The sequence below is a fragment of the Canis lupus genome, chromosome 6, assembly GCF_048164855.1.
Source record: "Canis lupus baileyi chromosome 6, mCanLup2.hap1, whole genome shotgun sequence".
NCBI lineage: Eukaryota > Metazoa > Chordata > Mammalia > Carnivora > Canidae > Canis > Canis lupus.
The window spans coordinates 26,988,113-27,012,978 of NC_132843.1; the positions used below are offsets into that span (position 1 = coordinate 26,988,113).

The 24,866-nt window shown below is 39.1% G+C and overlaps 1 protein-coding gene and 1 long non-coding RNA gene across 3 annotated transcripts in view; one reads left to right on the top strand and one right to left on the bottom strand.

The window, feature by feature from the left end:
- The window catches only part of GALNT1 (polypeptide N-acetylgalactosaminyltransferase 1), a 123,236-nt gene that overhangs the window by 38,233 nt on the left and 60,137 nt on the right, over positions 1–24,866 (top strand). The window contains exons 2-3 of one of the 2 annotated variants that reach the window (XM_072829290.1): positions 6,513–6,567; positions 21,227–21,471. In XM_072829290.1, the coding sequence (XP_072685391.1) occupies positions 21,333–21,471 (139 nt within the window). In that variant the 5' untranslated portion in view covers positions 6,513–6,567; positions 21,227–21,332. The remainder of the gene's footprint in view (positions 1–6,512; positions 6,568–21,226; positions 21,472–24,866) is intronic. The other variant, XM_072829291.1, reaches the window with a different exon arrangement.
- Positions 295–8,847, bottom strand: LOC140635143 (uncharacterized). Its single transcript, XR_012032470.1, has 2 exons — positions 8,710–8,847; positions 295–758 (listed from the first exon to the last, which is right to left on the bottom strand). It is a non-coding gene; the product is annotated as an uncharacterized lncRNA (long non-coding RNA).

Here is a 24,866-nt window from a genome sequence, read left to right on the forward strand (position 1 = left end):
TAGCTAAGGAAAGAAGATGAAGAGTATGTTTTGCACTGCGTGGTATCTTTGAGAAGTCATGACTTACTAGATCATTATCTTTCTGTAACAGACCAATAAGTGAACAAGAGTTTTTGTTTTTGTTTCTTTTGTTCTTTTTTACCGGATAACTATTTCAAACCATTATCTTGGGCCAAAATCTAGAATCTGCCTTCATTCCAAACTTGTGTTTTCATCTGGTCTGTTGAGCAAATTTTAAAACCTTTTAGGTCCCAAAGGTCATTTGAGTTAATATACAAGTAACATCAGACAGTGTTGTAGGTGAAGTAGTAGAGAACTTTCCTGTTTGCAATTGTACAAGGCAAGTTTCATCTGAAGGTACTATTGTCCTGTGATATTTTTGCTGCTTATATGATTCAGTTGTGGAGACAGAAAACTATGGCAGTGAGCTCTGGGGAATGCATGGAGAAGGAAAAATAGGGAAAAGGGAATGACAACAGAGATTTCCATTTAGTCTGCAAATTGTTTTTGGTTTTTCTCATCCCTAGTCTAGAGCCAAGAGACTGTGGGATTGTTTGTTATCCAAACCGGCGGTAGCAGTGCTGGTGGCAATAGTATAGTAGCTGTCTGCTCTCTCCAAGTGTGGTTGGCCTGTTTCTAGTGAATTCTTTATCCACTTTGGTTGGCCACCTCATAAAGTGTATGTGTTGCCTTTGTATTTTTTCTTGATCTGTGGGCCAGCGACATCTGTGGTTAACATTTGGGAATCTGTTTCAAATCTGGGAAGTGAAAGAAAGATTTTTTTCTTAATAAAAAATTGAAAATATATAGGAAAGTACAGTAGCAGAATCTGCCTTTCCCTTATGTCTTTTTTCCCCCAATTTTCTTCTTTATCAATTAAAAATCCTCTCTAAAGCACCTTTTTTGGGGAGGATCTACACCCCTCCTTCCCCCCTCCCCCCCCCGAAAGATGCTTTTAAAGAGGACTTTTTTCCTCTTTAAAAGAGAAAGTTGTGTGGCAACTGTGTAGTCCTCAAGGGCTAGACGTCTGTCTTTCTGCTTTGCAGTCCTTAGCTTGAGGCTCTCTTTCTCAAGGTCATCTCATGGTTGCTGAGAAGGCCCTTGCATCCCTCATGTACTTATCCTAGGCAGGAAGATAAGAAAGGAGTAAGGGCAAAGGGCCCATGTCCCTGTGAAGTCCTTTCCCATAGCCCCACCCAGTGATTTCTGATATTATCTTATTGGCTACCTTAACCTGCTGGGCAGGCCAAGATGTGTAAATTGCCACTCTTAGTAATAGAGCAGTTTGATTTGTAAGACAACAGGAAAACAGGAATTTGGTGAAGAACTAGCGGTCTGCCACAATTTAGAACTTTTATATTAAAAAAGTTCCTGTATTATGGATGTCCTTCCCTTCCTCCTTAGAACTATCCATAATGTGAATTTGGTATATTATATTCCTGCATATTATTCTGGCTTTACAGTATATGTTTGTGTCTATGAATAATGTCTTATTTTAATATGCTTTAAAACTGTGGAACATACTATACATATCCTGCACATACTGCTTTTTTTCATTCAACAACGTTTATCCATATTGATGTGCATAGTTCTAGTTTAATTTTAACTACCATGTATTTTTCTGTTACACAGTCTCCATTTTCTTCTTGCTATACATTTAGCTTTTTACCTTTTTCTACTGTAAACAACGCTGTAGTCTTTGTATAAGTCATCTTATATGTGTGAGAGTCTCTCCAGGGTAGGTTCCTAAAGTGGAATTACTGAATAATGGGGTAGTGCTTATTTCAGCTGTTGTAGGTATTGCTGGATTGCTCTCCAAAGTAGCTGTGGCAGATTATTACACTTGGAGCAATATTGTATGAGTGTCCCATTTCTTTATTCCTTACTAACAACACTTGTGTTTTGCCAGTTTGATGAGGTCAAATTCATTTTCCTGTATACTACTGAAGTTCAGCATTTTTTCATATGTTCATTGGCTATATACATTTCTTTGCCTCTGATTTACCCATTCTTTTTTAAAGATTTTATTTATTTATTCATAAGAGACACAGAGAGAGGGGGGCAGAGACACAGGCAGAGGGAGAAGCAGGCTCCATGCAGGGAGCCCGATGTAGGACTTGATCCTGGGACTCCAGGATCATGCCCTGGACCGGAGGCAGGTGCTAAACCGCTGAGCTACCCAGGGATCCCTGATTTACCCATTCTGTGCCATTTTTCACTTGTGTGTTGAGTTGGAAAAGTTTGTTTTTAAAAAGGTTTTTAAATTTTATTTGACAGTGTGCATAAGCTGGCAGGAGGAGTGCCCTGACTTGGAAAAGTTTTTCAATACATTCTGATATTGTTTCTTGATTATTTCCCCTAGTCTTCGATTTCTCATTTGACTATCCACGATGTCATCTGGTTATATTTAAAAAATTAATTTTCGGAGCACCTGGATGGCTCAGTTGGTTACGCATCTGCCTTCAGCTCATGTCATGATCCTGGGGTCTTGGGATAGAGTTCCGGTAATAGGGCTCCCTGCTCAGTGGGAGCCTGGCTTCTTCTCCCTCCCCCTCTGCTGCTACCTCTGGTTGTGCTCTCTCACTCTGTCAAATAAATAAATAAAATCTTTAAAAAAAAATTTCATGTAGTAGAAATTACTTTTTCCTTTATGGTTTGTATTTTGAGTATTAAATTCTTACCTGAAGATATGAAGATATTTGCCTATATTTTAAAGTTTTAGAACTGTATATCCTTAAATCTTTAATTCTCTTGAACTTGTTCTTTTGTATGGTGTGAGGTAGGAATCTTATCTTATTTTTACATGTGGATGAACATTTATTAAACGGCTCATCTTTTTCACCCTGATTTGTAGTGCCACCTCTGTCATATATCAAGTGCATATTCACGTGGATCTGATTCTGCACTCTCCATTCTGTTTTATTGGTTCTTTAGTCTGTCTCTGCCAGTGTATCACACTGACTTAATTACTGTAGCTTGATATATGGTAGACAGTTTTTTCACCCTGTTCAAAATTTTACTGGCTACCATGGCTATGCTCTTCCATGTGATTTTAGCCTACTTTTAAAGTCCTGTAAAAAAATTACATTGAGTTTTTTGAGTGGAACTATATTAAGTATATAGATTAACAGAATTTATTTCTTTAACAGACCATATTTGAGAATGCTGCTCTTTTTATTTTTTTAAAGATATTTCTAAGCAATTTTCTAGTTATTGGCAAAAAGAATTTATCGAATTTTGCATGTTGAACTTGTGTCCAGCAATCTTACTAAAAGTTCCCATTGTCCTTATTGTCTTGGGTTTTTCTATCATTTTCTTTTTTGTTGTTTTTCTTCTTTCAATTCTTAAATCTTTTGTTTCATTTCTTTGTTTTATTCTTTTGGGTAGGATTTCTAGTACATTGTTGGCAGTAAGAAGTGATAGAAGACATTTTTATCCTTTTACTATATTTATTTATTTTTAAAGATTTTATTTATTTATTCATGAGAGACACAGGGAGAGAGAGGCAGAGACACAGGCAGAGGGAGAAGCAGGCTCCACGCAGGGGCCTGACGTGGGACTCAATCCTGGGTCTCCAGGATCAGGCCCTGGGCTGAAGGCGGCACTAAACCGCTGAGCCACCCGGGCTGCCCCTTTTTACTAACTTTAAAGAGAATGCTTCTAACACCTTACCAGGAACTGTTTTGTTTACTGTAGATGTGGGGCAGATATCCTTTATCAGGTTAACAAAGTTTATTATTAATTTTAATCTCCTGGGATTTTTCTTTTCTTTTTCTTTTATTTTTTATTTTTTAAAGATTTTATTTATTTATTCATGAGAGACAGAGACTGAGAGAGAGAGAGAGAGAGAGAGAGAGAAGCAGAGATATAGGCTGAAGGAGAAGCAGGGTCCATGCAGGAAGCCCGATCTGGGACGGGATCCCACGACTCTGGGATCACGCCCTGAGCTGGAAGGCAGAAGGCAGCCACTCAACTGATGAGCCACCCACGTGTCTCGAGATTAATGTTTTTGTGTGGGCTGACACAATATCCATTCTTCATCTCATGGATAAAGGAGTATTTTTTACTTTTAAGTCTTATTATTTAAGAAATACATTTTGTAAGGCAATAAGTACTGTAGGTAATGATTCCTCTGATGGATCTGGGGAAAGTCAGTTGAATACCTTCTGGGAAGGATTCTAGATGCTATGAAGAACATTCGTGATTCATAGGAAGAGGTCAAATTATCAACATTAACAGGAAGAAGTTAGTTCTAGCCCAGAAATTTATTTGATTCATTTTATTACAATATTCACTTGATCATGGTAGTCTGGTTACTGAACCCACAGTATCTTCAAGATATGCCTGTATTCTCTTTTCTCTAATGTGTTAAACCTGTCAAGTGAATTTTGCATTTCAGACTTCTTATTTTTGTGTTCTGCATCATCCTGTATGGTTGCTTTTTATACTTTGTATTTATCTGATGAGTTACCTCTCTTCATTTATTATTAAATTCTTGAAGACATCTGTGGTAGCTGCTTTATAGTCCTTATCTAATTCCAATATCTGGGTAAACTGTGTCCAATATATATTGACTTTTTGATCATAGTCATGTTTTCTTTTTTTTTTTTTAAGATTTTATTTATTCGTGAATACACACACACACACACACACACACACACACAGAGGCAGAGACACAGGCAGAAGGAGAAGCAGGCTCCATGCAGGTAGCCTGACGTGGGACTTGATCCCAGGACTCCAGGATCATGCCCTGGGCCGAAGACAGGAGCTAAACTGCTGAGCCACCCAGGGATTCCATAGTCATGTTTTCTTGTTTATTTTCATGTCTAGTAATTTTTTATTGTATACCAAATGTTGTAAATATGTTTTTGTGACCCATTAAATGTATTTTCTCCCTAAGAGTGTTGATTCTTTGTTGTTCTAGCAGATAGTTAACTGGCTGGACTTAAATTCTCTGCTTCTACTGCATTGGGCAACGCCTGATAACTTGCTCAGTTCTTTCAGCCATTTAGCTGTTGCTTTTCTTTGGGGGCCTCTGAAGTCTCCTGTGTTGTTGTATTCAGGGCTCAGCTAAAGGGTTGTGGTAGAGTTTACATATATAAATATATCTAGGATTTTCTTCCTTACTTTCCACTTGCTCTACTAGTCTTATTCTTCATCTCCTGATGCCACAAGCCAATATTAGTATGACTTCCTTCTTGAGTTTCACCTGTGCTACACAATGCAGAGTGGTCTCTGCCCCCAGGCAAGCAGCTATAAAAAGGCAAGTCTCACCTAGTATAGTTATCCTGTTTCAAGGGTTGCCTTCTCTTTTCTGTCTTTTGGTTGCTATCCAGTGCTTTTCTAATTTTTTTAAATTTATTTTTTTGAAGTTTTTATATGAATTCCAGTTAGTTGGCAGTATAATAATTAGTTTCAGGTGTATAATATAGTGACTACACCCGGTGCTCATCACAAGTGCCTTCCGTAATCCCCATTACCTATTTCACCTATCCAGTGCTCTTTATTTATTTTTTAAAGATTTTTTTAATTTATTCATGAGAGACACACGGAGAGAGAGAGGCAGAGACACAGGCAGAGGGAGAAGCAGGCTCCATGCAGGGAGCCCAACGTGGGACTCAATCCCGGGTCTCCAGGATCACACCCCAGGCTGAAGACGGCACTAAATTCCTGAGCCACCGGGGTTGCCCTATCCAGTGCTCTTTAATAGTAGTTTTTACATTTTGGCCACAATTTATAATTGTTGTTAGTGGGAGGATTAGTCCAGTATAAGTTGTTTCTCTTTTATGTGTGTCTTTCATGATTTCATTTTTTTAAAGGCTTTTTTTTTTTAAGAGCAGTTTTAGGTTTACATTAAGATTGAGAGGAAGGTAGAGTTCCCATATGCCTCCTGCCCCCACACATACATACCTCCCCCATTATAAGTATAGTTTCTCCTTTAGCACCTCTAAGAGAGCCTGACTTTTCCTAAATGTGCTCAACAGTTTTCCCCTTGTGTCCTATTGGTTGAGGTTTGGTCACTTGGGCCAGCAAGAGGAATAGAACTGTCATGGCTAGTTTGAATGAATAATGAAGAGGTAGTCTAGCAGAGAATGATTAGTTGAATTCATTTGGGGTCTAATGGAGCTAAACTTGGGTGGAAGTGGGATAAGGAATAAGCAGTACCTGCTGCAGATGCTATCTCTGTGTCTGGCTTTCTCGCCTGGAAAGTTAATATACAGGTAGATTTCTAAGAGGAGGAATGATACTTTATAGTATTTTCACTGATCTTGATGTTGGATCTCAGTAATATTTACTTGACATTAACTGAACACCTATTGTATGCAAGATTTGGGGGAAATACCTATTATGTGCCAGTGCTCAGCATTGGAGAAATAGCTAAATAAGACATGGGTTTTGCCTCAGGTATGGTTGACCTAAAGTCCAGTGGAATAGGGTGGCTGAAGTGATAAGGGCGGGAAGATAGAGTTATTCTGTAATAATCTGATTTTAGGAAATTTATTTTTCAACAGGAAATGTGGGACATGTGGATTTGGGATATGAATTCATTTGAAAAACCACTTTGGGGTAAGTTGATAGCTGGGAGCGAATGGCTTCAGGGTTGCACTTCTCTTGACCTTGGGGTTTGCATTTACAGCTATGTAGGTTTCATGCTATTGTTGATTGTACTTTATGCCTCATATATACGTAAGTGATTGATTTATACTAAAATCCCAATTTAGTTATTTGAGAAATGTAACCATCAAGCATAGTCCCAGTACTAATTAATCAATGCATTCATAGCTCATTAGGGATGTCAATTTGAAGACTAGATAAATATCAGATTTAGAAATAAAAAGTTTCTTATTTCATAGGGTTTAACCTGCTTGAGCTCACCCAATAATCCTGTCATGTGGGCTTGAAATCAGCTATCCATCAGTGTTGAAGATTCAGGGTTAAAGTTTACCTCTGGAGGCACCTGAGTGGCTCAGTCGGTTAAGTGTCTGACTTTGGCACAGGGTGTGATCCAGAAGTCCTGGGATAGAGCCCACATGGGGCTCCCTGCTGATCAGGGAAGCTGCTTCTCCCTCTGCCCCTCACCCTGCTAATGTGCTTGCGTGCGTGCGCGCTGTCTCTCAAATAAATAAATAAATAAATACATACATACATACATACATACATACATACATCTTTTTTTAAAAAAAGTTTGCCTCTGAACTTTTTTTTTTTTTAAACAATACTCTGGCAGTTTGAATAATTGTTGCATCAGTGCATAAAAGTTCCTGATTTTCATCTAAGAAAAGTTCCTAAGTTTCATCTAAGAAAGTGCCTCTAGAACTGCTATTCAGTATTTACTGTGTGCTGTGATGTATAAGTGATGTGCATTACCTCATTTAATTTAGTGAAATGGGACTGTAATTTGGGCATATTTTTTCAAAGGAATAAAGAGCCCCAGGTTATGCAAATTAAGAGTAACATTGCTAGGATTGCTTGGCCTAGTCAGTGTTGGAATTGAAATTGGAATCCAAATTTAAATTTCAGCAGTTGGCCTAACTGGAATACTACTCTCTTTCTCTCTCTCTCTTTTTTTAAAGATTTTATTTATTCTTGAGAGACACAGAGAGAGAGGCAGAGACACAGGCTGAGGGAGAAGCAGGCCCCACCACAGGGAGCCGGATGGGATTGGATGGTGGGATGGGAATTATACCTGAACCGAAGGCAGACAGTCAACCACTGAGCCTCCCAGGCATCCCTTACTTCTCTTTTAATATGCTGATTGTGTTGGGCGTTCCCAAGGCGACCCCAGGTTTAGTGATTGGCTAGGACTCACAGGATTCAGCATAAGTCATAATAACAGCTAAGACTTACTACAGTAAAAGGTTACAAAACCGAATTGGCAAAGGGAAAAAGTACATGGGGTGAAGTCTGGAGGAAACCAGGCACACACTTCTAAGAACCTCTCCCAGTGGAGTCACACATGATATGCTCTAGCAGTGAATTCTGATAATATATGTGAAGTGTTATCAGCTGGGGAAATTCTTTAGACTCCGTGCCATTGTCTTTATTGGGGCTATTCATGGTGGCACACTCTGCCTAGGGTGCACCAAAATTTCAGTCTCCCAGAAGGAAAAATAGGTGTTTTGCACAAACCATATTGTTTGTACAAATAGTTTAGGCACAGTTAGGTACATTTATCATTTAAATAAGTTTTATATCAGTGTAGGGAATTGTTTATTATTCAAGTTTCCAGATGCCAGTCAGGGCCAACCTTGCAACCAAGCCTTTCTAGGGATAGTAATATTGAGCCTGGTGTGTTAACTTTTATCCTGTACATTGATTTATTTAAGCAGATTGTGATTATGATCATTTAGCTTCTGAGAAATAATAAGAGAAGTACATAATATGGCAAACCAAGTGCTTGAATGGTGTTCATGGCGGGGGGTTCCCATGACTGTATTAATATATGGTTTTAGATTTTTCTTGGAAGGACTCCTCCAACTTAACATAATGTTCTACTCCTGGCTAAGGTTTATTAACAGCAAAGGATGCAGTACAGGAATAGCAGGAAAAAGCTATATACAGGTGACTGCTAGGAAGATCAGATACAAATGTTCATCTTTCCTCTATGAGGGATCACATGGACATGATTTTCTGTGGCCAGTATACTGGTGACTAAAACGTAGGACCCCAACCAGATACCAGGTGCACATCATAAATCTTGATACTTACTTTAAACAATGCTGACAGCCTGATAGATCCTGATCCACTGCCTCTAACATCCTTACCCAGTGACTGAACATTCCAGGAGTTTAGTTCTCAGAGTTTGGCCAGGGGTCATTGCCATGGCTCCAGGCATTCCCTGCCCCCATCCCCCAACCCCCAGAGTAGCAAGGACTCAGTAAAACAGACTTGCTGTGTTAACTCTTTCTTCACAGTATCCTACATGAAATAATGTTGCCTTTGTTAAATATAGCATTTAATGCTGATACATTCTTTAGAATATGATATTCTAAACTTAGAAAAAATAATTGACAGTAAATATAGTTCCTAAATTTCACTTCTCTTAGAATTCTTTAATTCTTTTTACTTCTTTTAGATTCTTTTAGGGATTTGTATAATGGTGACTTCTCGATTTACCATTTATGTCCACAACTATTTGTGTTATATATGTTAAAGAAGAGTATAGGAATATGATTTTAAACAGTTAAATTAAGATATTACAAAATTAACTTTCACTCAGTGAAGGTCTTCCCTGTGAACATGATAAGGATGTCTTTTTTATGGAATTTGCAGATGCACAGAAATACCAGTTTTGCAGAAAAAAAATAACCTGTAGCTTAAAAATTGGCTGATTCTACGATTTGAAACCAGTCTTTATTACTTTATCTGTTGCCATTTGAAACCTGTATTGTGTTGTGCAAAAAAGACAAAGTAGATAGGGAAAGTTCCATGCTTAAAAATGAGAAGTTCTGAGTTAATGAAGTTATTAGGTTTCTTTGTTGCAGAACTTCACAGCACCTTTAGAGCAGTAATATATAATATTATCTCAGGGCATATAGAGTATATACATTTCCCTAACATACTTGACCATGGAATTTATTTAGTAAGAACTGGCAAGTATGGGTCTTGCAATTAGGGTTCTTGAGAACAAAATAGAAGAACAGCAAGCAGGAAGCCATTAAAGAGTTAGGTAAAGGAAAGACAGAAATAAAACCGCTATAGAAAAAAAATTAAGACCTTGTTGCAGAAAAATTTAGTAAAAAGTTTCGTATAAGATACTGCCTTCTGGTAAAACCTATTTAGAAACTTCCCTATCTGTATGTCTTTTTCCTGCCAGGTTTCCTGAGTTGATGTTTCTCTTTTGTAATGTGAATGGTGCATCTCTTAGATTGTTTAACAGTGTGGTAAAGGGCTCCAATGGTGTGGATCATTGCCTTCAGTCTTGCACCTTCTAGGTACCTGACATGGTATCAAGAACATTAGTTGGCCAAGACTCAGTAAATACCAGATAGCCTGGAATGAACTGTGACTCTAAAATACTGAAACTTTTTTTTTTTAAAGGAACAACAGTATAGTAGACATAAAGGGTGCTGTACATTTAATGATGATGTCATTTTGTAAGATATTTTTGGAATTTTTCTTTTCTCTTTTTAAACACTTTTTAAGAATTTATTTATTTTAGAGAGAGATGGACACAGAGAAAGTGTGTGCGCCAGTGGGGGGAGGGAAAGGGACAAGCAGACTCCCTGCTGAGCGCAGAGCCCCACGGGGGGAGGGGGTTGGGGGGGTGGCCTCAATCTCCTGACCTTGAGGTCCTGACCTGAGCTGAAACCAAGGAGGCTTAACTGACTGAGCCACTCAGGTGCCCCTGGAATTTTTCTCTTAAATGGCTCTTGAGTTGAACTCCTCATCTCCAGCTTTTTTATGATTTATATCACTTTTTAAAAAGATTTCTATCATTTTTAAATTTATTTTCTCAGAACAGTAGAATTGTTCCACCATATACATGTAAACTTTTAACTACTAGATTTCTTTTTTCAGTAGGTGGAATATCATTCTCAGTAGTTAGGCTTGTTATAGCAAAGGAAGGCTAGTTGGTCAAAAGTAGCCAAGGCCTTCCTCAAGAAGGAATGCAAGGTGAGAAGACTTCTTTAGCATGTATCAAGAATTATTAGAAAGTTGTAAGAAAGACAGCAGTGTGGTGTAAGGGTAGATGGACCAGTGGAAGAGAGCACAGAACCCTGGAAACCTGGTATATGGCAAAGTTTGCATTGCACACCTTCCATACATTGTACCAGGACAGTTGGTTATCCACATGGAAGAAAGTGACATTGAATCTCTTCTTAAACTTGAAAAGGTAAAACTTAAAAAATTTTAGACATTATTTTTAATGATTTCTAGATAAGAATTTCTTATGACATAGAAAATGTAAGCCACAAAAGACACCTGTTATTAAGAAGACAAGCTGTAAACTGGGAAAAGATTCTTGCAGTACATGTAACTAACACAAGATTAGAATCCGGACTGCACAAAAATATTCACAAACTAGTAGGAAAAAGGCAGAACAACCCACTGAAACAGTAGTGGACTAGACTTCATAGGCACGTTAGAGAAGAGGAAATGGAGTAACCGATAATGTCCAAGACAGTGGGGAAATACAAATCAAAACTATATTAAGATACTAACTACACACTCACCGGATTGTTAAAAAATAAGGAAGTATGGCATCAATAAGTATTGCCAGGGATATAACACATCCAGAGTGCTCATTTTGCTTACTGTTTTGCTTCAACCACCTTGGAAAACAAATTGGTCATATTTAGTCATATTTGAAATAGTCATATTTGCATACCATATGACCTAATACCCTTATATGTGTACTCTAGATCAGGGGTTGGTGTGACAACTCATGAGTTAAAAAAGGTTTTTAACATTTTGAAATGGTGAGATAAAAAATTGTGTAATTTGTAACATGCAAATTATACGAAATGCAAATTTCAGTGTCCATAAAAAAAGTTCTGTTGCAATACTGTCATACCTGTTTCTGTATCATTTATATAAAGCTACTTTTGTGGCATAGTACCAGAGATGAATGGTTACACCACAGATCTTCTGTCTTGCAAAGCCTAAAATATTTACCATCTTGCCCTTTGCTGAACCACTCTTGCCTTGCACCCCTTACTTCTGCATGTGTGTGCCAGGAAACATATTTAGGAATGTTCATAATAGTACTGTTGATAATGATAGAAGCCTAGAAAGAACCACATATCCATTAAGCATAAAATGGATAAATTGTGGTATGCTATGCCAGTGGAATACTATTGAGTAGTAAAAACAAATTGACTGTAACTGCATGCAACGTATGGATGGGTCTCAGGAATTCAGATTTTTCCATTTATAAGTAGTTCAGAAACAGACAAATGTAAAGAAGGCATTGCTAAGGATACTAGCGAAGTAAAACTGTCAGGAGAAGAGAGAATGGTAAGTTTGGAACAAAAATTGCCTTTGAGGAGCTGAGGAAGAGATTTTTTTTTTTTTTTTTTTTAAGATTTTATTTAAGAGACACAGAGAGAGAGAGGGAGTCAGAGACATAGGCAAAGGGAGAAGCAGGCTCCATGCAGGGAGCCTGACGTGGGACTCGATCCCAGGTCTCCAGGATCAGGCCCTGGGCTGAAGGCAGCGCTAAACCGCTGAGCCACCCAGGGTGCCCAGGAAGAGATGGTATTGGAAAGGGAACTTTAAAGATTATATTCTTTTTTTTTTTTCGGTTTAAGGATTATATTCTTAAACTGGGTGATGGATATATAATACATGTGCGTTGTGTTGTGATTCTTTGTTTCAGTGATGTGTCTTCTATATACTTTTGTTTTTTTTTTTTTTTTTTTTTTTTTTAAAGAAAAGTCCTTATTTTTTTTTTATATTTTATTTATTTATTTAGGATAGTCACAGAGAGAGAGAGAGAGAGAGAGGCAGAGACACAGGCAGAGGGAGAAGCAGGCTCCATGCACCGGGAGCCCGACGTGGGACTCGATCCCGGGTCTCCAGGATCGCGCCCCGGGCCAAAGGCAGGCGCCAAACCGCTGCGCCACCCAGGGATCCCTTCTATATACTTTTGATATTTGATGTATTTTTGTAATTTGGAGCACTAAAAGGTATCTTTTCAAGTAGTATAGTTTGCCTCATAATGTGCAGTTGTTTATAACTAGTGGATATATCTAGTTCCTCTAGAAAGGGAACCTCAGCAGTAGACCAGAACCTGCTTGATTTCACCTATAGGTCTCCTCCTCTTTCCTCCCCTCTCCCAACACCCCAAGTGTTCTGGTTGTGTTAGGAACTCTCCTAAGCAGAAAAGGGGATTAATAGAAGGATTGCTGCTGTTTGCAGAAGCTAAGGAAGAGTCAGGGACTTGGTCACCCTCAGGACCCTTTGCCTCTTGTTCTGTATGCTTCTATTTGGGTTCATTCTCTTGGACTGCAGGTGGGCTTTCTCCATGTGTTGGGCAGTGTAGCTGACTGCACAGCCACATGCATAGCCTCCAGCTCTGTGACTTGAGAAGCCAAGGGGTGAGGTTCTGTGGTTGGCCTGACCTTGATTGCCTTCTGGCCAGGTGGCTGGTCCTGTTTACCAGGAAAAACCTTTAGGGGGGGGCAAGGAGAGCAAGGGTCAGGATCATGAACCAGGAAGCCCTCTCGGTTTGTGTCTATTTTATGCCTGTTCTTTATGTGTAAATCAATATATGGAATTTGATACAGCTTTGTAAATATCAAGGCTAGTTTGAAATGACCCTTGAGACATTTTATGTTGCTAGGGCATGAAATTTATTAGTAGTTGGGGGTGGAAGAGGGGTTAGAAATGTCTGTTGAGGGCAGCCCTGATGGCCCAGCGGTTTGGTGCCGCCTTCAGCCCAGGGTATGATCCTGGAGACCTGGGATCGAGTCCCACGTCAGGCTCCCTGCATGGAACCTGCTTCTCCCTCTGCCTCTCTCTCTCTCTCTCTCTCTCTCTCTCTTTCTCTCTCTCTCTCTCTCTGTCATGAATAAATAAATAAAATCTCAAAAAAAAAAAAGAAGAAATGTCTGTTGAACATATCACTTAAAAGAAAAATCAAAATACAGCATCACCACAAAGATCTCTTTTACTACCCCTTTATAGTCACAGTCATTTCTTTTCTTCCTGACAAGGACATTTAAGACATTAAAATATTTGAGTCAAAATAGACATTATCTAAACTTTAAGACATATCTGCTGTATTCCAAATGACTGGAGGACACTTAAACAATTGGCAATAGTGTTTAACTGGGATGAGGGTTTATAGGTGGTTTTGTATCTTTTCTTTTACTTTTTTGTGTTTGCCAAGTTCTTTGAGCATATATTACTTTATAATTAGGAAAAATACTAACTTTTAAAGAAATTGCTAGAAGTTAAGTCATTTATCACCTTGTAGATTGACATTCTATTCAGGATACTGGTAAATTTTATAGGAGCCTGTACTCTGAGTACATATGATAAACATGTTTCCCCAACGTCTGAACTTGGAGAACTTGCAATAACACCTGGGAAACAATTAGAGAAAGAGAATATCCAAATTTATATGGAATGTACACATCATTTTGTATATAATTTTTAGACTAGTTCTTAACTAATTTTTGTTAAATATTCAGAGTATGCTGATATCTAAAACTTGGTTCATGTTTTGGCTGGTGAATGAGTCTTCTCAGTGCCAAATTTTAGTAAGTAATCACTTGACAACTCATAGACAGTGGGAGAAATGTTGGCCTAAACACTTCACTGTAAATGGAAACTATAGAATTAAAAATTAAAGGACTAGAGCCATACTTACCTTAGCCAGTAGGTAATAGGCCAGAATAGTTGCGACTTTGTTTTGACAACTTTGGCTTCAGTTATTATCTGTTCATAGATTTACTTTTGTTACTGGTATAAGGTAGGATCTAAATTTATTTTTTACTGTATGGAAAGCCATTTGTCCACATATCAGTTTTCTGCTCTGATTTGTAGTAGCACCTGTCCAGTTTTCTGTACATGTATGGGTTTGTTTTAGAGAACCACATGATTTTAGATTCTTCTGTTTTATTATAAATCCAGTCCTAATAAGCTTCCTTTGTGTTTTAATTAGAATTGTATTAAATTTATATATTAATTTTGGAAAGAGGCTATTAATTTTTTTTCTGAACATAATATATCTAGCCATTAGTCAATTCTCTAAAATTATATCCTTCAATAAAGCTCCACAACTTTTTCTGTGTCTTGCACATATTTTGTTAAAGTTTTTTTTTTTTTTTTAAGATTTTATTTATTTATATGAGAGAGAGACAGCAAGAGAGCACACAAGTGGGGGGAGTTGGGGGGGTTGGGGGAGCAGCGGAGGAGGAGAAGTAGGCTCTGTGCAACGGGGAGCCCAGTGTGGGGCTGGATCACAGGGATCATGACCCAAGTTAAAGGCGACACTTGGGGCAACCCCTGGTGGCTCAGTGGTTTAGCGCCGCCTTCAGCCCAGGGCCTGATTCTGGAGACCCGGATCGAGTCCCACGTGGGGCTCCCTGCATGGAGCCTGCTTCTCCCTCTGCCTGTGTCTCTGCCTCTCTCTCTCTCTCTCTCTCTTTCTCTCTGCTTCTCATGAATAAGTAAATAAAATTTTAAAAAGAAAAAAGTATGTTTATTGTAGGTTAAAGAATTTTCTTTCTAGACCTTTTTTGTTACTGAAGTCCTATATTGATGAATAATGAATTACTTCCAAAGTTAATGGCCTTAAACAATAGACATTTATTATCTTGTATTTTCTTTGGGTCAGGAATGCAGGAGCAGCTTAGCAGGGTGGTATTGATTCAGGATCTTTCTGGATGTTGCAGTCAGAATGTCAGCAGAAGCTGTAGCCCTCTGAAGGGTTGATTGGGATTGCTTCCAAAGGAGTTCACTTACATGCCTGGCATACAGTTTGTTGGCAGGCTTCAGTTTCTTACCGTGTGGACCTCTTTATAGGGATGCTTGAGTATCCTTCTGAATTGGTGCTGGTTTTCCCCAGAGTGTGATCTGAGAGAGAGCTAGGAGGAAGAGTGTTTTTTTTTCTTTTTTTGTTTAAAAATTATTTAAAAAAAAAATTACTTATTTATTTATTTGAGAGAGAGAGCATGCGTGTGCGTGCACAAGCGGCGGGGGGCGGGGGGGGGCAGAAGGGAGAAGAGGCAGAGGGAGAGGAAGAAGCAGACTCTCCTCTGAGCAGGGAGCCTGATGCAAGACTTGATCCTGAGGACCCTAGGATCAGGACCTGAGCTGAAGGTAGCTGCTTCACCTTCTGAGCCATCCAGGTACCCTGGAGGAAGTGCCTTGAAATCACACATTCTTACTTCCACTATATTGATTAGGAGCAAGTCACCAAGTCCAGCGCCATGCTAGGAGGGAGATTACACTCCACAAAAATTATTTTGCATATTGAGTTTTTAAAGTCTGTCTGCCCCGACAATGTTGCATAGGAGCAAGGGCTTCTGTCTGTATATCTTTACCTTAGACTTCTCCTTTGGGCCCCAAACTTTTGTATCCTTGGCTGTGGCTAATCTCTCTTCTTTTGTTTTCTTCCCCCCCAATCTCTCTTCTTGAAGGTGTCAGAGTTACTTCCTACCTAACATACCCAAAGTGAAACTTAAGTTTCTTCCCATCTTGCTTCTTCCTTCCTTCCAAAAATCTGTCCTTTTTTATTGGTCCCTGTTTCTGTGACTGGAACCATTCTGCAACCAGTGGTATAAGCCAAGATTTCCTCCTCTTTCCCCTTATCTGTTTTGTCCTTAAATCCTGTTGAGTTTGTCCCTGAAAACCTCTTGAATTTGCCCACTCTTAACCAGCTCCAGCTTTATCTCATGTCACAACTTCCTCTTCTTTTGTCTTTGATTCCCTGACCTTTCAGTGTTGGGCTCCTTCCTACTACAGAGCCCTTACTTCTCACTGCCCCCAATGCTTATTTTCCCCTCAAATCATGTCTTCCTCAGGGAAGCCTTTCTGACAAAGTCTGATCTTTGTAATATTTATATTGCTTTGTACTTCCCTTCAAAGCAGGTATCACTAGTGAAGTTTTATATATGTGTGACTGACTAACGCCTGCTTTCCTGGAGCCAACTATAAATTTCATAAGGGCAGGGGGTGTGCGTTCTATTCATTTTTTAAAAAATATTTTATTTATTTATTCATGAGAGACAGGCAGAGGGAGAATCAGGCTCCATGCAAGGAGTCCAATGTGGGACTCGATCCTGGGACCCCAGGATCGCACCCTGAGCCGAAGGCAGACCCTCAACCACTGAGCCACCCAGGCGTTCCCTGTTTATTTTTTTATTCTGTACATTTGACACATTCCCTGTATTTACTGAGTTTGTGTGAATGAATATGTTGATTATAGGTCTGATTGAGAAATAAACAGAATATATAACTAGTAAATAAAATAATTTAGCCTATCCTTACGAAGTCTTAGTTTTTCTGGCAGAAGTTCCAGCTACAAATTAAATGAATAGATCTATTGCAAAGTCCTGTCTCTCCTACCTCTGTTGGGTCAGTATGATGCAGAGTTAGTGATCCTAGGTGCTGAGGGTACTGTGTTCTTGTGAGAGAGAAGGTAAACACTGTATGTACCCAGAAGTGTAAATCTTTAGGTCCAAGAGAATGAAGCTTCCATTTTCTCCTAAAGGTACCTATTGTCAAGTTGTCTTCTTAGGCTTGAAATTTCCAGAGAGCCTTGGTTAGGAGTTTGAGGGCTAGGAGAAGATTATTCTTTAGCCCTAGAAAATGCTGATTGATCTTTGGAGGAACTTGGCAGTATGACATGGGGATAGAATCAGAAGTTTACTGATATAAGTGATCATTATACTGTGACATAAATTCTGATATAACTTTATTTTTAAAGATTTTATTTATTTATTCATGAGAGACACAGGGAGAGAGAGGCAGAGACACAGAGGGAGAAGCAGGCTCCTTGCAGGGAGCCCAATGTGGGACTCAATCCCAGGACTCTAGGATCATACCCTGGGCCAAAGGCAAGTGCCAAACCATTGAGTCACTCAGGGATCCCCTGATTTTATAACTCTTTTTTTTTTTTTTAAGATTTATTTATTTATTTATGATAGAGAGAGAGAGAAAGAGGCAGAGACACAGGAGGAGGGAGAAGCAGGCTCCATGCTGGGAGCCCGATGTGTGGGACTCGATCCCGGGACTCCAGGATCACGCCCTGGGCCAAAGGCAGGCGCTAAACCGCTGAGCCACCTAGGGATCCCTGATTTTATAACTCTTAAAATAAAAGTTAACTTTTAAAATAAAGTAGGCAGTCAAATGCATTTCAAATGGAAGGTTTTTGTTTTTTAAAGATGTAATCCATTTATTTGACAGAGCTAGAGAGCACAAGTTGGGGGGAATGGCAGAGGGAGAGGGAGAAGCAGGCTTCTGGTTGAGCAGGGAGTCTGATGTGCGACTCGATTCCAGGACCTGGGGATCATGACCTTTGCCAATGGACTGAGCCACCCAGTCACCCCCTCAAATGGAAGATTTTAATCTATTATTTTTAGGACAAAATTCTGAGCTTTATGTGACTTCTGACATAAATTCTCGTGTGTGTCATTTAAGGAAATGTACACCATTTGTCTCCTAAAATCAGCATTGTTTCTTTGCAATATTCCCTCATATTTATTTATTTATAAGGGGATTGAGGTTGAATTTATTGAAACTTACCCTTTTAGATGTAGTTTTATAAGTCTGGACAAATGGACAGAATTGTCTGACCACCAGCACAGGCAAGGATATGGAATGTTTTCATTATCACCAGTTCTTTCACACCCTCTTCTGGGCAGTTCTCAGTTTCCTCCACAGTTCCTGGCAACCACTGATTGATTTCTGTCCCCATAGTTTTGCTTTTGCCAGATTGTTCTATAAAGGGAATCATGCAAGTATACTGTATATATAGCGCTTTGTGACTACTTTCAGTTAGCATAATGTTTTTGAGATTCATCCATATTATTACATATATATCAAGAGTTTGTTCTTTTTTTGTTGCTGGGTTAGTATCTCAGTGTTCAGTGTACTATCCTTTGTTTATCCATTCACCAGGTTTGGACATTTGGATTGTTTCCAGATTTTGATGATTACGATTAAGCTGCTATAAAGATTTGCATACAGGTCTTTATGTAGACATATATTTTCCTTTCTCTTAAGTAAATAGCTAGGAATGAAATTGCAGATTATTGTGGGGAGAAACTACCAAATTTGTTTTCCAAAGAGGCTGTCCCATTTTGCACTTCCACTGGCAACATGTTACAGTTACAATTACGGCAAATCCTAGTTCACACTTGGTATTTTTCTTTTTCCCTAAAGCCATATAGATTGACACGTAGTGGTGTTTCATTGTGGTCTCAAATAGCAGTTCCCTAAAAGGTAATGATGTTGAACATCTTTCCATGTGCTCATTTGCCATCTGTATTACTTTTTTGATGACAAGACTATTCAAACCTCTTGCTTCTTTTATTGGATTGGGTTTTTTAAATTGTATTTTGAGAGTTCTTTATATATTCTGGATACAAGTCATTTATCACATATGTAATTTGTATTTTCACCCAGTCTGTGACCTGTTTTTTATTTTCTTAATAGTTGTCTTTTGAAGAAGATTTTTTTAAAAAAGATTTTATTTATTTATTTATGAGAGAGAGAGAGAGAGAGAGAGAGGGGCAGAGACACAGGCAGAGGGAGAAGCAGGCTACACACAGGGAGCCCAGTACGGGACCCAGTCCTGGACCCCGGGATCACAACATGAGCCAAAGGCAGACGCTCAACTGCTGAGCCACCGAGGCGTCCCTGAAGAAGGTTTAATTGTGGAGTCCAGTTAATCAATCTTATGATTTGTGGTTTTTGTTTTGTTATGTTCTCAGAAACTTTGCCTAACCCAAGGTCTCAAAGACTTTTTGCCTCTCCTTTATCTATCCTCCTTTCTGCCTACACCTCCTACTTCCTCCATACTCCTTTTCTCCCAAACATGTAGATACCCACTGCATTTGATCTAAAATTTTTGAATCTAATTGTTCTGCCTTGGAAAAATTAAATAGGAATGAATACAAAGTAATAGACACTTGCATTGAAGTAATGCATTAAAAATAACAATCAGCAGATTTTTGAGAACATAAAATTTGAATTTCAGATGCTGTACTAGCAGTCCCATTGTTTACTTTGCCAGTGTCCAGAAGAGGTAGCTTTTCATGTAAAGTAGCTCAAAATTTATATTTATCTAGCTTTTCTGGAGAGAACTATTGTTTCATGATACTGTGCACTATAATGTTTCTGATTTTCCCCTCACCCTAGTTGCCATAGTCATCAGTAGTTGCTCACCACACGTGACGTGGTATCAGATATTTAGTAAGTACAATTTTGAGGCAAGAAAATGACAGTAACATATATCCTTGTTCACTGTGCAGTCAGGGAATGTTGGTTTGATGAAAGGAGGAGTATAGGCAAGAGAGCAAGGTCCCAGAAAGAGCAGAGCACAGATAATACTTTGTAAGTATCGCTTAGGGTTTTTTGGGGTGCTTTTCAGGTTGCTGTCTAGCAACCTTGTGAAGAAGGCAAGAAATACTTTCTTTTTCATAGATAAGCTCTCTGGCCTATCCTGAATTGTTTAGGTGAATACCTCTGATGCCCACTGTGGAATGTAAAGGTGTCCTTCTAGAAGCTGCTGTGTTGCCCATCAGGCCAGTCCTTCAGAGCATCTGTTCATTTGGCTTTTGTTGTGAGGCACATGTGCGAAGTATGTGTTTCCTCCATCCACTTCATCTGAATGCACTTGGCTTGTCTCCTTCCTGATTGGCAGGGACCTAGGCCTTTGAATTTCAGTGTCTGCTGTTCATCAGAATGACTCCCGACCTCTCTGAGGCCCCTCAGTGTGTTCTAGAGCTCCCCCCAAGATGAGCTCCTTCTGTCGCAGAAATGTTACTAGTCAGACTATCCCAAGTGACTTTGCAAATATGGTGACAGTTCCTCCAGTCATTTTCTTATGGTATTTTCAGAGATTGAGGGACAAGGGTGGGGGAATAGAAATTAAAGATCAGGGAAGTCTGAAATTACTGTCCGAGCCAGGATTAGGTCTCAGATCTTATCATACTCTTTTTCTTCCCCGTTATACTTTCTTGGAGTGTTTATGAATGGCTGGTGACTGCAGTGTTTTTAGAATGGGATTCAGTGGAAGAGAGATAAGAATTAGCCCAATAAACTGCTGTAGCACAATACCAGGAGAACTCCTATTGCTCCTTGGGACCTGGAAACCGAATGAGTGGTCAAAATGGACTGAGAATCTCTGGTTTCTTAAACTCTTGTGACAATTAGTGGCTTAGCATTTAATAGAGCAGTTGAATAGAAGTTAAGCCATGTGTGTTTGATGGATATGAGATAGTAGCTCACTATTGTTTTCATTTGCATTTTCCTAATTATACTTGAGTGTTTTTCCACATTTATTGGCTATTCAGGTTTCTTTTCTGCACAGTGCTTGTTTATATCCTTTACCCATTTTTCTGTTGGATTGTTGTATGTTGATTTGTAGGAGTTATTTGTACATTCTTGATACTATTTATTTTTATGTATTTTACAAGTATTTTTAAAAGTCTGATTTTTAAACTTATTCTGAATAGTAAAATTTCATGTGCATGTTAAATTAATCATAGTTAATTTTTAAGGTTCTGATATTTTAAGTTAATCTTTTTTCTTTTTGTCTCTATAGGTTATGAACGTGATTTCTGATGAAACTGGATTCCAGGAATAATTTTCATGATCTTTGTATATTTATATATATATATTTTAAAATTTTGCATTTGACTTAAAGTGCCATGAGAAAATTTGCATATTGCAAGGTGGTCTTAGCCACCTCCTTGATTTGGGTACTATTGGATATGTTCCTGCTGCTTTACTTCAGTGAATGCAACAAATGTGATGAAAAAAAGGAGCGAGGACTTCCTGCTGGGGATGGTGAGTAATATTTTATAATAATACATCTGTTTTAGGGCAGCCTGGGTGGCTCAGTGGTTTAGCGCCACCTTCAGCCCAAGGCGTGATCCTGGAGTCCTGGGATCAAGTCCCACATCAGGCTCCCTGCATGGAGCCTGTTTCTCCCTCTGCCTGTGTCTCTGCCTCTCTCTGTGTCTTTCATGAATAAATAAAAAAAAATCTTAAAAAAAAAAAAAACAGCATCTGTTTTAGTATGTTACTTGTTTGTTCACTAATTTGGATACTATAAAATTTTATTTATTTTTAGATTAGTAGTAATCCTGACTTCCTAAATATGATCATATTACTAACAGTTTTCCAATGGGTTCTCCCAACAGTTAAAATATCAAAGTATCATCATGTATAGAATTGCAAAATTCAATATTTATGTTCAGTGTTACATGTAGTTATTTTCTGGAGGTTGTGTTACTAGGTAATGTGGGGAAACTAATATTAACTATTGTTAAACTAATAAAAATAGTTGGAACCAACAAAATTGTATGGCATTAATGCAATAAATGTTAAGTGTTAAAATTGCAATATCAGGTATCAAAAAGAGGTTTTTTTTTTCCTGACCTCCCATCTCAGTTATGAGGGAAATCATTCTAGATGGATGTAATCTGGAGAGTTCTTTTGGTTAATGCTATAGATCGCTCCAGTTAGCATTTTAGGGAGGGCTTTTGCAAAGATGTGGCCATATAATAGAGGCCACAGTGAGATTGCAGTTTTGGTATGAAAAAGAAAGGAAACACAAATATGAAGGACCTGGGTTGGAAGTACTAACATTTTTGGCAGTGGATACCTGGAAAATTCAATTTTGAACATTTTGTGTTCAAACCAACAAACAAGTGTTGCTTTCTATTTTTAAAGTATTTTTATTTATTATTATTTTTTAAGGTTTTATTTATTTATTTGAGGGGGTGAGCATGAGCAGAGAGGACAGGTGAAGGGAGAGGGAGAAACAGACTCCCCACTGAGCAGGGACCCTGATGTGGGTCTCGATCCCAGGACCTTGGGATTATGACCTGAGCTGAAGGCAGATGTTTAACCACTGAGCCACTCAGGTGCCTTCCCTTTAAGTTTTAATAAAATATACTTTAATTCAAAGTGAGCCTCTTAATTTGCTGATTTTCCTGCTTTACTCTGTGACTCTGCTGCTTAGTAACTTTTCTAGATGACAAAATACTGCCTCCTTAACTATTGTTAGAACACAACTCTGTCTACATTTAACTCAAAGAACAGGTATTGCTGTCTACCAGTGACTCAGATACTCTTTTCCCAAATAGAACAGATTAGCTTATCTGCCCCCCCACCCCACTTTAATTCATTGCCATTTATAGTGGGAGCTCATGGTGTTCTGTTTGAAATGCAAAGACATGAAAGAAAGAAGATCCACTTGGTGAATGTTTTGGTTTTTTTTCCCTAAAGACTTATTTATTTTAGAGAGAGAGTGTGAGCAGGAAGGGGACAGAGGGAGGGAGGGAGGGAAGTCGACTCACTGCTGAGCGCAGAGCCTGACATGGGGCTCAATCCCACTACCCCAAGATCTCGACCCAAGCTGAAATCAGGAGTTGGACGCTCAACCAACTGAGCAGCCCAGGTGCCCCATTGGTGAAGGTTTTTAAAGCTCTCATAATGCTGGGCAGTGTATTAAGTGCTACACAGCTCAACAAGAAAAAAAAATAAGACAAAATGCCTCCTTTTGGGGAATTCACAGTCCAATAGGAGAGAAAAAATAATAGTAAAAACCTGATAGAATAAATAGCATTCTAGAGATGTGCATACGAGCAGAAAGGAAGGAACACGTGTGTGAGAGGGTGCAATAAGTAAAGAATACTCATGTTGAGGAGTATCGAGGTGAACAGGTGTTTGTTAGGTTTGATGAATAAGCAAGAGAAAGAAGCATGTGCGAGATGAACAAGTGAGAGAATAGAGTCGATGGAGAGAGAATGTGAGGCAAGAGCACGGATGAAACTTGGGAGGTTAGCAGAGGCCACGTCAGGAAGGCCTTTTACGGCATGCTAAGAGTTTTGGATTTCTTTATAGGCAGTGGCATGCCATTGAAGGCTTGTAAACAAGGGAGAAGGTAACCTGTTGAGAACCGGACTGGGAGAAGGTAACCTGATGAGAACCAGACTGGGAAAAGGTAACCTGATGAGAACCAGACTTTCAGAGGAAAGCTTTTGGTGGTCCTGTGGTTGAAGTACTGGAAGAGAAGGAGCAGCAGAGACTAGCTGTGAGGCTGTTGTGAGAGTTTAGAGAAATTCTTGGGGCCTACAGTAGAATGATACTGAAGTATGTAAACAGTGGAATTTACATAACATGAAGAGCCACTAAATGTAGGTGATAATAGAAGAAGAGTTTAAGATACCTCTCAGGTTTCCCTGTTTGATGAGTTGAGATAGAAAGAAGTCCCCCAGAGGTGGAGCAGCTTTGACAGATGGTGAAAAGATGAGCTTGGCTGGGAGTATTTGACTTGGAAGTGCTGGTAGAGATGTTCTGCAGAAAACAGTGGTCATGGTGCAGAATGTAGGTGGTAGTGTAAGCCGTGTCTGTGCTGAAGGCTGTACCAGGAGCACGCATAGATTTAGACAGATCCAATGTTGGAGAGCATCTTGGAGGTCAGTAAGGAAGAGAGGCTTCTCAGGAAGTCAGGTGGGAGGAGACGCCAGAGAGAGGGCAGTCACAAAAATTCAGGAGTATTGTTTGTCAGAGATTTTACCTCAGGTAAAGATAAGGTGTTTCTGTATGTTTGGAAACGGGGTTTCTTCTGACCGTGGCAGGTGCCATTTCAGTGCCAGTGGATTTGATGTACTCATGAAGGAGTTGCGATATGTAGCTTATTCTTTTAGGAAGCTTCAACACAGGGGAAAAGAGATGGTGGTGCATGGGGCACCTGGCTGGCTCAAGTCAGTGGAGCATGTAACTCTTGATCTCATGGTTGTGAGTTTGAGGCCCACGTTGGGTAGAGATTACTTAAAAATAAAATCTTAACGAAAAGAAACAACAACAACAAAATAAGAAAAGGGGTAGTGCACCAGTTAAAGGAATGGAGGCAAAGTTGTACGTGTGCATGTGTTTTTATGTACCTCGAGGCGGAGGTTTAAAATATAAAGGACAAATGTAATAACCCGAAAGAGCAAATTCTTAGCAGGTAAGACAGTGTCGTATCAAAGCCATAAGAAAAGGATTGTACTTGAAGAAATTGCCAAGGTTAATACAGTTCTGAAAGCCACTGTGGCATGAACATCAAAGACAAGAAGTAGCCTTTATACAAAGTACGGAAGTACTATGTAAAGGAGCAGTGGTCCGAGAGTAGCAGTACAGAGCTGTGAGCCCTTATCAGGACGTCTTGAGAAAGAATGACCCATTCTCCC